Source organism: Vigna unguiculata, chromosome 5 (genome assembly GCF_037176805.1).
Source record: "Vigna unguiculata cultivar grain cowpea cultivar isolate G323 ecotype 2 chromosome 5, ASM3717680v1, whole genome shotgun sequence".
NCBI classification, from domain to species: domain Eukaryota; kingdom Viridiplantae; phylum Streptophyta; class Magnoliopsida; order Fabales; family Fabaceae; genus Vigna; species Vigna unguiculata.
Genome location: NC_140796.1, coordinates 28565423 through 28580745, shown reverse-complemented (window position 1 = coordinate 28580745; position 15323 = coordinate 28565423). Strand labels below are relative to the sequence as shown.

Genomic DNA, 15323 nt, shown 5'->3' with positions numbered 1-15323 from the left:
TTGTCTTTAAAGATGCCCAAATACCACTTGATGGGTTTTATCATATAAATTTAATAGTAGCAAATTATTAACAAATCTATATAAATACCATGACATTGAAATCAATCTTAAAAATTATAAGTTTGTAAATTATTTGTTTTTTTATTACTTTTATAGTAATGTGTACTCAATATATGAGATTTGAACTCACATCTTACTCTAAGACAACTCAAAAATACTTTTCCTCGTTTTTTTCTTTTTACATTCTTACAAATTCAAATCTCAAATATATATTATTGAACTAAATAGTTAAAATTTTAAATCAAAGTATAGTAATTTTACTACGCCTCATTGTCCTTTTTCATATTCTCCGTTTCATTTTGAGCAAGATAGGAAATAAGTAAAAATTTAACTTTTGTGCGCCGTTCACTAAATAGTTGATTTTGGGTCGAAATTTAAATAAAGCTGGAAGTAATTTTTTTTTTCACATTGAAAACAAATTCGAGATTCCAAAATCTTTAATAAAGCACACCCTTATACTCTTGGAAAATATGCCAGTCCAACACTTCTACTATTTTATCGAAAATACAAAACAAAAAATAAAGCATAATTCCAGGACTTATAAATTATTCACGATAAGAAATTATATTTCATACTACAAAAAGTGTCGGTAGCCTGGTAGAGTTTGCCGTTGACATTAGTTGTCGGTGACGTGACCTACGATGAAATAAATAGATAAATAAATAAATAAAAGGTTGGCATGAGAAAGAACTCGTAGCTCAGATGGTAAAAAGGCTCAAACATAGGCTCGTTCTTGTTTGTGTAATGCTCCATCTTTATGCACCACATAATTATAACATGTACTTCTATAATTTCTAGAAAACTTATTATTTTATTTTTCATGATTTATTCAATGGTGCTTTCTTCTCTATTTTCTCTTTCATTACTTTTGCTTGCTGTGTTTTTTCACTTCATTGGAAGTTTGATTTCTATTGTTATAAACTTAACGTTGTGTTTCACTATTTTTTTTTTATGTATAATAATTTTGACTATGTTTGTTAATAATTTGATGCAGGTGACATAAATTTACATTGACAATTTTGCTAACATAAATTTATGTTGGATGTTTATAAAGCCCGATATAAATTTATATTAGACTATTTAACATTTGACGTAAATTTTTCATATTATAATAAAAATAATTGATTTTGAATTAAAAACTGTAATATCCCATTTAATAGTTTTTGTACTACTAAATAAAATATTATATCATGATAACCCAAAACACACAGTAGGAAGGAGACTGATATATATATATATATATATATATATATATATATATATATATATATATATATATATATACGATTAATTATACCAAGGGTTAACAAACACACCCAAGGTTTAAACGGAACATGAAATAGAAACTACTACTATATATCCACTGCCACAGTTCAACTCCTATCGAGGAGGGGAGTATCTTCACCTATACTTGTATCTGCTTACACCAAAATAGGCGATCATTGCAAAAAGAGAAAAAAACACACAGAGGACACAAACATAGGCAAGAAGGGTAAGATATCTTAATTAAGAAAAATCATACAATTCAATAATAAGTATAAATCAGAACTTATCACATCCGTCATAATTAATCAAGCTCCCATAACACAGTATAATACACATGATTCTAGACTCAATATCCGGATTATGTAAGGAACATTGGAGCTCTTGGTGGCTTGCACCTGTGACGGTTCCCAAACTCTGCAGAGTTTAGACACATGAGGTTATCACCCGACCGCTCATAGGGTAAGTCCCCTTCTCGTCTAAGACTTGATCAATTCCCAAAACTAGGACCTCCTGCTACTCCTCACGTCATAATCCATTTTGCTCTACCTGAGCGTGAATGATCATTGGAGTTTTAGGATACCTATCAAATTAGGATTCTTCATGTCCTTACACATACACTAACTTATTCTCTAGAATTTCCCTTGAATTTCTAGCACAACCACACCTTTTGATGATCTGATTTCATACAATCCTACCACATGTACTACCAGTCGCAATAATCCAAGCATAGTATAAACAAACATCACATTATATCATTTATTATAGCTTCGAATAATTAAAACAGAGGGATAATCAACAATTATGTAGAGAAACTCGCTCAAGCTAGAAGGTCTCGTTTGGGTGAGAGGGTCATCCTTGCTTAGGCGGGTCACTCTCGCCTAAGCGAGACTCAAACAGTGGGCAACTCTAAAACTGAGCGAATTCTCGCTTAGGCTAAGCTGTTTCGCTTAGACGAGAGCGTCTCTCGCTCAGGCGAAACCAGCTCGCCTAGGTGAGACCTTGCGCAATTTCAGGGGTGATTTCCTAGTGTTTGCGCTCAGGCGAGAGCTACTCACTTGGGCGAAAATACTAGGTTCCCAATCTGTTTCAACATGCAACAACACAAAATTTCGCACAATCCACTCATACATTCAATCACACCGTTCAAGCTCTCATACAACACTCAATCATGAACTTTAAAACCATTAGAAAGACTTCTATGCAAAAATTAAAGGAACCCCTCAAATGCACAACCTAAGAAGCTGGAATGTATGAACTTAAAGTGAGAATAAGGCTCCAGTTAGGTTTTAAAGAGGGAGATGCTCCAACATTCGAATTTGCAGAGAAAAGAGAAAAAATTAAAGTGGACTTATGAGAATGGGAAGGAAGAACAGCTTGAGGGAGAAGTTCTACTCCAATTTCGGTGTTGCTAGCTGCAACAAGAAGATAGGGTGGATCAGAATGAGAAATTCAGTTTTCTGGATGGAGAGGAGTGGAAATTAAGAAGGTGGATGCAGAGTGTGAGTATTTAGGAGAGTGTGGTTCTTGTGTGTGGGTAGTGGAGAGAAGAATGGGAATTAAATGGGTTTTACATTCTCCCCAACAACAAAAATTTTTGACTCGAAAATTGAGACTTACAAGAGAACAGGTGCGGATATGACTTTCTCACGTCTTCTTCTAATTCCCATGTAGAATCACCTGTTCTCTTGTTCCAAATGACTTGGACTAGACTAATGGACTTCCCTCTGAGCTGTCTTGTCTGGGTATCAACAAGACCAACAGGCTGAACCTCCACTGAAAGATCTCCTCTAATCCGCAAGTCTTCCACCTCAAGCACATGAGAGGGGTCAGTCAGCCACATACTTCCTTAATTGTGAAACGTGAAACACTGAGTGGAGGTTGGCCAATGGAGGAGGCAAGGCGATCTCATAAGTCACTGGTCCAATCCTCCTCAAGATCTGATATGGACCGATGAACTTAGGAGACAACTTCCTTGAACGAATAGCCCTTCCTACACCAGTAGTCAGGGTAATCCTCAAGAAAACATGGTCTCCAGGTGCAAACTCCAAAGGTCTTCTCCTCTGATCAGCATAAGATTTCTGCCTACTTTGAGATGCCTTCATCCTTTCCTGTATTAGCTTGACCTTCTCAGTGGTCTACCTCAACAACTCTGGTCCACTACCACTGACTTTCCATCTTGGTACCAGCACAAAGGAGTCATGCACCTCTTGCCATAGAGAGCCTCGTACGGTGTCATGCCAATACTTGCATGGAAGCTATCATTGTAGGTAAACTCCACCAGAGGCAAAACCTCATCCCAGGCACCCAGATGATCAAGCACGCACGTCCACAAGAGATCCTCAAGAGACAGGATTGTCCTCTCGGACTGACCATCTGTTTGGGGGTGATAAGCTGAGCTCATAGGCAACTTGCTGCTTAAGGCGCTCTGCAACGTTTGCCAAAAACGGGATATGAATCTTAGATCCCTATCCGAGACTATACTCGACGACACTCCATGCAACTTCATGATTTCATCGATATACAACTGTGCCAGCTTCGACATGGACATCCTCAGATTTAGTGCTAGGAACGGGGCGTTATTGGTCAGGTGATCTACAATAACCTAGATGTCATCATGGTTCCTCACAGTTCGTGGCAAGTAGGTAACAAATTCCATAGCAATGCTATCCCACTTCCATTCTGGTATCTCCACCTATTGCAACATCCCTCCAGGTCTCTAATGCTCTGTTTTGGCCTTCTAACAGGTCAAGCATGATGACATAAATCGAGCAACATCTTATTTCATGCTTGACCACTAGAAGGATTTCCTCAAATCCTGATACATTTTAGTCATGCCTGGATGCATGCTAAAATGACTTTTGTGCCCTTCTTCGAGAATCATGCTCTTCACCTCCATGTCTTCAGGTATGCAAACTTTGGCTTTCTCGGTGCCAAGCAACTCTACCGTTTTCTGCAACTTGGGGTCAGACAATTGCCTTTCCTTTATCATACCAAGGAAATCATTAGATACCACTAGGTGGTTGCATCTAATGACACCCTATCCTAAAACCACCTGTAACCGCATATCTCTGAACTGTTCCACCAAGTCCAACTCCTTAACCATCATGTAAGATGCATGAATTGTTTTTCTGCTCAAGGCGTCAACCACCACATTTGCCTTCCCTATATGATATAAAAACCGAAGTCAAAGTCTTTCAAGAACTTTATCCATTGCCTTTGTCTCATATTTAACTCCTTCTGGTCAAACAGGTATTTCAGGCTTTTGTGGTCACTGAAAACCTGGAACTGTGCACCATACAAATAATGCCTCCATATCTTTAGAGCAAACACCACAGCTGCTAGCTTCAAATCGTGCATGGGATAGTTTTTCTCATGATTCTTCAACTGTCTTGAGGCATACACGACCACCCTTTTGTCTTGCATCAGGACAAACCTTAATCCCTAATGGGAGGCATCATAGTAAATCTCAAAAGGCTTGCTGGTATCAGGGATTACTAGCACGGGGCACTAGTCAGCTTCTGCTTCAACTCTTGAAAGCTCTCTTCGCACCGGTCGATCCAAGCAAAAGGCTGATCTTTGCGAGTCAGTTGAGTCAAGGGTGCTACTATTTTGGAAAATCCCTCAATGAACCTCCTATAATAGCTTGCCAACCCCACAAAGCTCCTAATTTCAATCGCTGACTTAGGACGCTCCCACTTTAACACAGGTTCCACCTGGGATGGATCTACAGATATGGCCTGAGCTGAGATCATATGTCCCAAGAATTAGACTGTGATCATCCAAAACTTGCACTTTAACAGTTTCACATACAACTGCTTCTCTCTCAAGATGCTCAGAACTGTCCTCAGATGCTCTATGTGCTCTTCATGAGTTCAAGAGTAGATTAAGATATCATCGATGAAAACCACCACAAATTTGTCTAGAAACGGCCTGAAGATTCTGTTCATATAGTCCATGAATAAGGCGGGGGCGTTAGTCACACCAAAAGGCATCACTACGTACTCGTAATGCCCGTATCTGGACCTGAAAGCGGTCTTCTGCACATCATCAAACTTGACTTGAATCTGATGGTATCTTGATCTCAGATCGATTTTAGAAAACATCACAACTCTGTGCAACTGATCCATCAAGTCGTCTATCCTTGGCAAAGGATATTTGTTCTTAATGGTTAACTTGTTTAGCTCCCTGTAGTCCACATAGAGCCTAGAACTGCCGTCTTTCTTCTTGACCAACAACACTGCGCTTCCCAGGGTGACATGCTTGGTCTGATGAACTGTTTCTCTAGTAGTTCTTCAATCTGTTTCTTCAATTCTACCAACTCAGCAAGAGCCATTCTGTAAGGTGCTATTGATACTGGCCCTACTCCCGGAACAAGATCATTGGAGAACTCTATTTCCCTAGGAGGGGGTAAGCCAGACACATCTTCTAGAAACACAACTGGCAAGTCTTTTACTACAGGTGTCTCAATATTTCTGCCTCCCTTCTCAACAGATAGTTGAGTCAGAATTAAGAAACACTGGTACCCTTCCTTGATTGCCTTATCCACCTGCTGTAAGGACACCAATTGATCTTCATCTTCCAAGTTAGGGAATAACACCTTTTTCTCATTGCAATCAATGAGAATACGATTGGTGAATAGCCAATCCATTCCCAAGATTACATCTAACCTTTCTAGAGGTAAACAAATAAGGTTTACCTTATACTTACGTCCTTTAAACCTAGATCAAACACCTAACACACATTGTCAAGGTTTTGACCATCCCAGAAGCAGGCATGGACACCACCAGGTCATACTGGAGTTCCCTCATCGTAAAACCCAACTCTACCACTTTAGATTCTGACATAAAGGAGTGTGTCGCTCTAGAATCATATAAGACATTCAAGTTCCTACCAACAATCACAGAAGACCTGATGATGAGGTTACCTGATCCAGTCGCCTCTGCACCCGTCATGGCATACACTCGACCAACTGCCTGAGGTCTTGCACTTCCCCTTATCTGTTGTGGTTGAGACTGTGTTGGAGGCCTTGGCACTACGCTCCTACCAGTGGGGCAATCTCTGAAGAAGTAGCCCTCCTGGCCACATTTGTGACATGTTTGTCTGTCACCAAGCTAAGGGCAAGTACTCTTCATGTGGGGCCCTCCACAATGATAACACTACGGCTTGTGAGATTGATGCTGATTAGACTAGGGTGAGAATCTTCTAGACCCCTGAGGCTGAGGTCTAGAGTATGGTTTCCTCCTATCATCCTATCTGCTCGTGGACCCAAATGGTCCTCCCACCTTCTGTTGAGACCGTTGCTGAGCTTCAACTTCAGCTTTTAACATCTCCATTACCCTTGCTTTCTCTACCAAAGCAGGGAACACCGTGATAGAGAGTGGGGCCACCATAAGTTTAAGATCGCCTCTCAACCCATTCTCAAACTTTCTACATTTCCAATCCTCTACCATCCTCAGGGTGTGAAATCTTCCCAAGTGTTTGAACTTCTTCGCGTACTCAGATACTGACATGCCTCCTTGCATCAGTTGCAAGAACTCAACCTCCTTTGCATACCTCACACTATTAGGGAAGTACTCAACATAAAATTTTTTCTTGAATAGATCCCAAGTAATTGGTTCCCTGCTATCCTCCAACATCATCTTCAGGATGGACCACCAGTGCACGACCTCCCCAGCAAGAAGGTACTCAGTGTAGGCTAGTGTGTTCTTTACAGGACATATCTTTGCATCATAGATCCGTTCCATATCTCGCATCCACTAATCTGCTCCATCTGGGCTAGTCTTGCCATCAAAAGGGGATGGATGATGCTGTAGAAAATCCTCCAAACTCCACTCTTGCACACGTGATGGTGGAGCTTGGGAAGAACCGGCTGTTGAACGGTTTTCTCCTATCTAGCGTAAGGCTTCCAAATGCCTCTATTGAGTTGGCTCTGCTGCTAGCCTAGCATACTCCATCTGTTGCAAGGCTAGGTTGTGCTAATTCACCATGTTAGCACTCTGCTACTGCATGGCTGCAATCGTCGCTTCAATTGCTCCACCAAATAAGGATTATCTGGGTTTGGAAGGGGAGGAGGAGGAGGCCTAGGTGCCATAGTTCTGACCACACAAAGAGAGAACCATCAGTCCGACTAGTAGATACTACAACCATACTAAAGACATTATGAAGAACATGCAACAGAAACTAAGCAACCTCACACCTACAGATCCTAGAGGAACTACTGTTCTGATACCAAAAATGTACCATCCCATTTAATAGTTTTTGTACTACTAAATAAAATATTATATCATGATAACCTAAAACAGATAGTAGGAAGGAGACTGATATATATATATATATATATATATATATATATATATATATATATATATATATATAATACCCATACAATCATCCAAATAACTATAAACGAACTAGTTATATTTACAGTCGATGCTAGAAAGGGTTAACAAAAACACCCAAGGTTTAAACGGAACATGAAATAGAAACTACTACTAGATATCCACTACCACAGTTCAACTCCTATCGAGGAGGGAAGTATCTTCGCCTGTACTTGTATCTGCTTACACCAAAATAGGCCATCATTGCAAAAAGAGAAAAAAACACACAAAGGAAACAAACATAAACAAGAATGATAAGTTATCTTATTTAAGAGAAATCATACAATTCGAAAATAAGTATAAATTAGAACTTATCACATCCGTCATAATTAATCAAGCTCCCATAACACAGTATAATACACATGACTCTAGACTCAATATCCGGATTATGTAAGGAACATTGGAGGTCTTGGTGGCTTGCACCCGTGACGGTTCCCAAACTCTACAGAGTTTGGACACATGGGGTTATCACCCGACCGCTCACAGGGTAAGTACCCTTCGCGTCTAAGACTTGATCAAGTCCAAAAACTAGGACCTTCTGCTACTCCTCATGACATAATCCATTCTGTTCTACCTGAGCGTGAATGATCATTGGAGTTTCAGGATACCAACCAAATTAGGAGTCCTCATGTCCTTACACATACACTAACTTATTCTCTAGAATTTCCCTTGAAATTCTAGCGCAACCACACCTTCTGATGATATGATTTCAAACAATTCTACCACATGTACTACCAGTCACAATAATCTAAGCATAGTATAAACAAACATCACATTATATCATTTATTATAGCTTCCAATAATTAAAACAGAGGGATACTCAACAATTCTGCAGAGAAACTCGCTCAAGCTAGAAGGTCTCGCTTGGGCGACAGAGTCATCCTCGCTTAGGCGGGTCACTCTTGTGTAAGTGAGACTCAAACAGTGGGCAACTCTAAAACTGAGCGAATTCTCGCTCAGGCTAAGTTGTTTCGCTTAGAAGAGAGTGTCTCTCGCTCAGGCGAAACCAGATCGCTTAGACGAGACCTCGTGTAGTTTCAAGGGTGAGTTCTTGGTGTTTTCGCTCAGGCGAGAGCTACTCGCTTGGCAGAAAATACCAGGTTCCCAATCTATTTCAACATGCAACAACACGAGATTTTGCACAATCCACTCATACATTCAATCACACCATTCAAGCCCTTATACAACACTCATTCATGAACTTTAAAACCATTAGAAAGACTTCTATGCAAAAATTAAAGAAAATTGGCTAGCTTCCCTTACCTTTTTGAAATCACTAAAAAGCAAAAATGTTTTCAGCAAAGGAACCCCTCAAATGCACAACCTAAGAAGCTGGAATGTATGAACTTAAAGTGAGAATAGTGCTCCGGTTAGGTGTTAAAGAAGGAGATACTCCAACATTCGAATTTGTAGAGAAAAGAGAAAGAATTAAAGTGGACATACGAAAATGGGAAGGAATAACAGCTTGAGGGAGAAGTTCTGCTCCAATTTCAGTGTTGCTGGCTGCAACAAGAAGAAATTGTGGATCAAAATGGGAAATTCAGTTTTCTGGTTAGAGAGGAATGAAAATTAAGAAGGTGGATGCAAAGTGTGAGTATTTAGGAGAGTGTGGTTCTTATGTGTGGGCAGTGGAGAGAAGAATGGGAAATAAATGGGTTTCACAAAAACTGAATATAAAATACAGAAAAATAAAAAAATGTAATGACTTTGTTCTAAATACATTAAACACAAATAAATATAGTAAGCAAACATAATCACAATGGATACATTTATTCATTCTCGTTATTAAGATTCCAAAAATAATCATTATTCTAGAATGACAATAGTACATAATTTTCCATGGTTGTTTTATTTTTTTCTCTGAAGAAAGTTTCATTGCTCAACTTTCAGTTGTTTTCCTATTTCTGAATGAACAAATTCATCTTGTTCTTCTTTTTACTTTTATCACACTAAAGTTTGTTTTGATATTAACTTTGCTTTTGTAAAGATAAATAAAATCATCGAGAAGATCGAAGACCTCTTGAAGGCTAGAGGCAAGACTCTCAAACACAACTTTGAACAAGATTTTGTCTTTATTGTTTCTGGATAACAATGGTATCTAAGTTTCAGTATTTAGTCAAGTTTAGATTGTTTTCCTCTTTCTGAATGAATTCTTATTTTTTTCCCTTATCTCACCACCAATTCATCTTTTTCTTATTATTTTCTTTCTTATCTGTATTTTTTTTTTCATTCTTCTTTTTCATACTTTTGTTTAACCCTTCTTGCCCAAGTTTGATTTTTATCCAAAAATAATGTTTTTGTGAGCACTTATCTACACTTGTCTTTTGTTCTACAATGACAATGGGAAGTTTTGAATTTTGGCTTTTATTTGTTACGTCTTCATTCTTCTTTTTCATTTTCTTTTAACTCTTTATTTTTGCTTTCATTTTTTTTTTCATTTTTAATCTTATTTTTGCTTTAGTTTTGATTAAAGTTTGATTTTTTAAGTCTTTCGTCCCAATGTGTTGCTTCACAAAATCGTACACTTCTCTCATCACATATTTACATTTACAATATTGAAATCTTAAGTTTGTTATTTTTGGTTTAATCTTTCTAAAATTTGGTTTTTAAAGTCTTTCATCTATTTGTTATATTTATTTACTTATTTATTTTTAAGTACCTTATTCAAGAAGTTGTTGGGTACAAAACAATAGAACCATTTCTACCACTTTCATAGCAGACAGATGATGTCTTTTTGCCTAAGTATGTGCGGTTTTGTCAAACTGGCATTTGGATGAATGCCGAAGTGGTGGGTCAACTTTTGATTGGTGGAACTAATAATTCATTAATTTTGATATTGACATATCTTTGAAGTATGTTCGGATGATAGTCTAATTTCTTGATCTTTGTAGTGCTAAAAAATGACATTCATCATTTTAATTTTAATTTTTTTATAATATTTTAACCATTATTCGAGTGATATATATTGGAAAGTGTTTTGTTATTTTGTTATTTGTTTTACTTTTATTTTTAGTTACTTTTATTTATTATTTTATTAATTATTCATTGTTTAATTTTAAATTAATTAATTTGGTAGAACATATAACATCAATATTAATTAATTTTGATACTCACATTTTAAAAGTATATACGTAAAAGAGTAGTTTTACGTATCTGGTGAATTAAAATGACAATTTTATAATTAAAATTTTAAATTTTTATAATATTGTAACCCGTAACTCAAGTGTTGTATCTCGGAAAACGTTTTTGGAAAACGTTTTTGGAAAACGTTTTCTGTTTTCAAAGCGTCGTGATTTTTGTAATGTGAAGAGTCCTCAAAGATAATAGTTTCATAATTTAATCATTTTTATTTATTTATTTCATAAACCTAATTTATTTATTTACTTATTTATTTTTGGGTCTTATAACATCCCATTTAAATAATAACATAATTAAATGAAACATCACACATAATAATAAAAAGGTATTATTATGGAGTGTTAAAGTCACTCCATACAGTTATCCATGAATAAACTAGAAAAGAAACCAAAGCACACCACAATGCCATTAAAATACAAAAAAAGAAGAAGTTTAATAGTAACCAGAATATATGCTCAAAGAGCAAGGCAATACATGGGCTACAATCCTAAAAGATAACTCGGAAAGGAGAGATCCGACCCAAGACAAGCTAAGCAGCAAAATCTCCATCACCCTGATGAGACGAGGAGTTCTCGCATATGCTCACATCAATAAATTGATGATCATCGCAAAAGGAGAAAAACCATACATAGAACATACAACCAAATAGAAGGGTAAGTTAGAGTGGAAAAAATGTTTTATCATACAATTGCATACAATTTTATAGCCAAAGATACATACATCAACCCACCATGTGATGACCAGCAAACAAGACACTAAGACCCAAGACACGATTATCTAGATACATATAATCAGTCAGATTCACTGGATGCTTGCATTTGTGGTGGCCCCTACTACTCTATAGAGCCAATTGTCAATGGGGTTCACCCTACCACTCACAAGGTTAGAATTCAAACATCTAAGGCCATTATCCTGCCAAAGACTAGGGCCTTTGCTACTCTCACCACTTGAGTCAATACGCTCTATGTGAGACTAACTAACTCTTTAGAGTATCAAGATGCAATCCTTTCGTGAATCCTTACTAAATTATATAATGAGGCATCACCACGAACCTTCGTGGAATTACGTCCTAACCATGACGCACCACCATGAACTCTCACTAACAAGGGTCATGGAATTACATCCTGACCATGAAGCACCACCACGAAACCATCGTGGAATAACGTCTTGACCAATAAGGCATCACCATGAGATCTCACCTAGAGATTCATGGAATTATGTCCTAAACCACCCAAAATCATGTCTCACCATCCACGTATGAAGTTATCATGCATACCAATTTCATGCTAACATTTATATCCAACTATCCAATTCATGTTTCATACAAAGGTCATACCAAACTCATCAACTCCAGCCCATACAATCAGATATTACATGCATATTCACATACTTCATAATTTAAATAGAGTAAACCAGTCAATCATACTACCAACAACAATTATGTGAGAAAACAACACGATTTGCGTCAGGTCTCGCTCAAGCTAGGAGCCCTCGCTCAGGCGAGAGGAGTGGTCTTGCTCAAGTTGTAGGCTCTCGCTTAGGCGAGACTGTGAACATAGGCCCTGGAAGATTTCGCGAGCTCTCGCTTAGGTGAGGCCATCTCGCTTGAGCGAGATGGTTTGTCGCTCAAAACTCAATTTTCCACTTGAGCGAGTGCTCAAGCAAAACCCCTGGGCGAGCTTCTGCTATTCTCACCTAGGCGAGACGAGGTCGCTTGGTCAAAAATAGTAGTTCTCATCCCCTATTCACTCATACATGACAACACCTCAATCAAAAAAAATATTAAGATCATTTTCATACGAACCCAAGCATCATCCAAGCATATTAATCACGAAACCAAAACAAAACAACCAACATACATAAAAAACGTGAAAAACCCTAGCTTCATTTACCTCAACGAAAGATACTGCGAAGGGCTGTAGGCACAAGTAGAAAGCACAGAACTCCAAGAACAATTTTGTGAGCTGGAAACAATAACACCGGAGCAAGGATAGGTTACTACGGTTAGCCCTAGTTGGAACCACGAAACTCAAACTGGAAAAGAAGGAGCATGAGTTGAAAAACAACTTACGTGAAGCAGAAAATGGTTGAGCTAGCTTAACAAGGATTGAGACCAAACCCTAGTAGAGCGTGGATGCTGTTCTAAGAGAGGGTAAGGAGCTATTTTCTAGAGATGAGCAGAATGAGAGTGTTAGGGTTGTTAAGGGGTTTTGGGCACCCCTATGGTCCAGCCTTAGGCCCAACAATTAGGACAGCCTTTAAAGATTGGGGCAGAAAAATAAGTGGGCCTTACATTCTTCCTAACAACAAAAATTTTCGACCTCAAAAATGAAGACTTACCAGGAAAACAGATGCCAATGTGACTTCCTCATATCCTCCTCTAACTCCCAAGTAGAGTCACTTGTTCTCCGGTTCCAAATGACCTTGACAAGACTAACTGATTTTCCCCGACGTTCTTCAACTTGGCTATCCTCCAAAGCAACGAGTGGTACTTCCATCGTAAGATCCTCCATTATTTGTACATCCTCGGCTTCCAATACATGAGATGTGTCAAACACGTACTTCCTCAATTGCGAGACATGAAATACCAGCTGAAGATTAGCCAACTAGGAGGGAGAGCGGTCTCATAAGCCACTGGCCCTATTGATGAGTCATTATTTTCCTTCATTCCATTAGCCTTTGTGTACCCATTTGACAGTTGTTCAGTACTTAATTGTTTGGATTAATTCCACATTATTTGGCCTAATTTTTTGTTTTTTTATTATTTTTAGGTATTTGGGTGAAGCAATTTTGGAGCTTGGATATTAATATTCAGTTGAAGAGAGTCGCCACATCATCGCCACATCATTTTCATGTCATCTGAGTGAAAGGGCCAACATTAGAGGCCCAAGAGTGGCATTTTTGTAATTCTGAGTGGCAGAGTGTCAATTTTGTAAATATGAGTGGCATATTTGATGTGACCACGAAATTAGGTCTTCTCCTTCATGCAACAATCGCATTCTTCTCTTCTCCACTCCTTAAAACCTCCATTCTCGTGATCTCAAGCTTTGGTGGACGTCCATGGAGTTTTTCCACTCATTTTTGATGTTTTTGCACTAGTTTTTGTCATTTCTCTGCACATTTGACAGAACCCAATGCGGGATTTACGTTTTGAATGCATTTGGTGGATTGGGCATCTCGTTTTGTAGATTTTATTGACTTGGAACAACACCCATTGATGGTGTAACATCCCGTCAGGATATTACTAATTTTTAATAAAATAAAGAATAAAATTAATAACACAGCATGTAATAATACCTCATTTTCCCAAAATGCGAGAAAATTTAAAATTTATTAAATAAGTAAACAATGTTCATAACCATCAGTCACCAAAACCAAAATCAAATGTTATAATAGCACCCATCAAGGTTTAACAAATACAAAAATCGCCAATTACAAGAAGATAGGGGCGAGCTTAACAAATAATACATGTAAAATCAATACATCATATATAATACATTTATATTCACTCATGTCCAAACATCCTTAAAATACCAAATATTATAATCGCACCATACTTTCGTGTTCTACCTCTCATAGTGATTACTTCAAGGTGACTTGCTGCCATACCTATCGGCCAGAACCGATAGAGCACGTGCGGGAAACAATGCTATGGATCATACACCATAACGCCAGGTAGAGTTCCCATATACGGACATAGTTCGCATCGTCCCAAGACTAGCAAATTCGTCAGCCAACAACTGAGGAGGGCAATCTATCCGGACCCATTTGTACTGGCCACAACCAGCACACTCATATCGGCCACACTCGCCAACCCGAGCCACAACTCAAGGGTTCCTCGTGTTCATCCGCCATCCCGAGCCACAACTCAAGAGATGCTATTCTGAGCCACAACTCAAGGAATACCACGTGCTTAACCCTTATCCCGAGCCACAACTCCAGGGATACGTTCTGAGCCACAACTCAAGGAACACCAGCAATCCCACCTTTAAAGCACCACTAGAAGCCTTGTAGACCACAAATACGAAATCAAAATTCCAAGCTGCAGCAGTACAAATCGCCTGGTGGGGGACACGTGCCGCTAGGCGCTGCTAGCTCCCAAACCACCTGGCGAGTGTCGTATACCGCCAGGCGCACAACGCTTAAAAAATTCTCCTCGCTGCAGGTACCACCTAGCGGTATTACCCTCATCGTCGGGCGCCCACGTAACGGTGACTCCCTGTTGGATAGATATTGCCTGGCGCCACAGACCTGACCGCCAGGCATTGCGCTATCAGGCACTCTCTGATTTCCTCTCTACCGGGTGTTGTATCAGTACAACAATCTCTTCTGGTTTATGTTCTCTATCTCAGATTTTTCTCAATACTAATAAGTTTCTGCTACCAAATGTAAAACTTACCATATGATCAGGCCATATGATTTCTTAAGAATTCAGCCGACAAGAATGTACTCTAACCATTTATGTTCCCAATTCCAACAGTC

At 38.5% G+C, this 15323-nt stretch overlaps 4 protein-coding genes across 4 annotated transcripts; all 4 read right to left on the bottom strand.

Annotated features, from left to right (window-relative positions):
- Positions 1-2559: 2559 nt before the first annotated feature.
- Positions 2560-3428, bottom strand: LOC114184533 (uncharacterized). Its single transcript, XM_028071842.1, has 3 exons — positions 3186-3428; positions 2944-3133; positions 2560-2738 (listed from the first exon to the last, which is right to left on the bottom strand). The coding sequence occupies exons 1-3, from the start codon at positions 3426-3428 to the stop codon at positions 2560-2562; spliced, it is 612 nt and encodes a 203-aa protein (XP_027927643.1).
- A 692-nt stretch (positions 3429-4120) lies between these two features.
- Positions 4121-4749, bottom strand: LOC146886328 (uncharacterized). The gene is made up of 3 exons (XM_085673397.1): positions 4599-4749; positions 4379-4488; positions 4121-4306 (listed from the first exon to the last, which is right to left on the bottom strand). Exons 1-3 carry the CDS (start codon positions 4747-4749, stop codon positions 4121-4123), a joined length of 447 nt encoding a protein of 148 aa, XP_085529523.1.
- A 754-nt stretch (positions 4750-5503) lies between these two features.
- Positions 5504-5974, bottom strand: LOC114184534 (uncharacterized). The gene has a single exon (XM_028071843.1). The coding sequence runs from the start codon at positions 5972-5974 to the stop codon at positions 5504-5506; it is 471 nt and encodes a 156-aa protein (XP_027927644.1).
- A 70-nt stretch (positions 5975-6044) lies between these two features.
- Positions 6045-7070, bottom strand: LOC114184535 (uncharacterized). The gene is made up of 2 exons (XM_028071844.2): positions 6609-7070; positions 6045-6401 (listed from the first exon to the last, which is right to left on the bottom strand). The coding sequence occupies exons 1-2, from the start codon at positions 7068-7070 to the stop codon at positions 6045-6047; spliced, it is 819 nt and encodes a 272-aa protein (XP_027927645.2).
- Positions 7071-15323: the final 8253 nt, after the last annotated feature.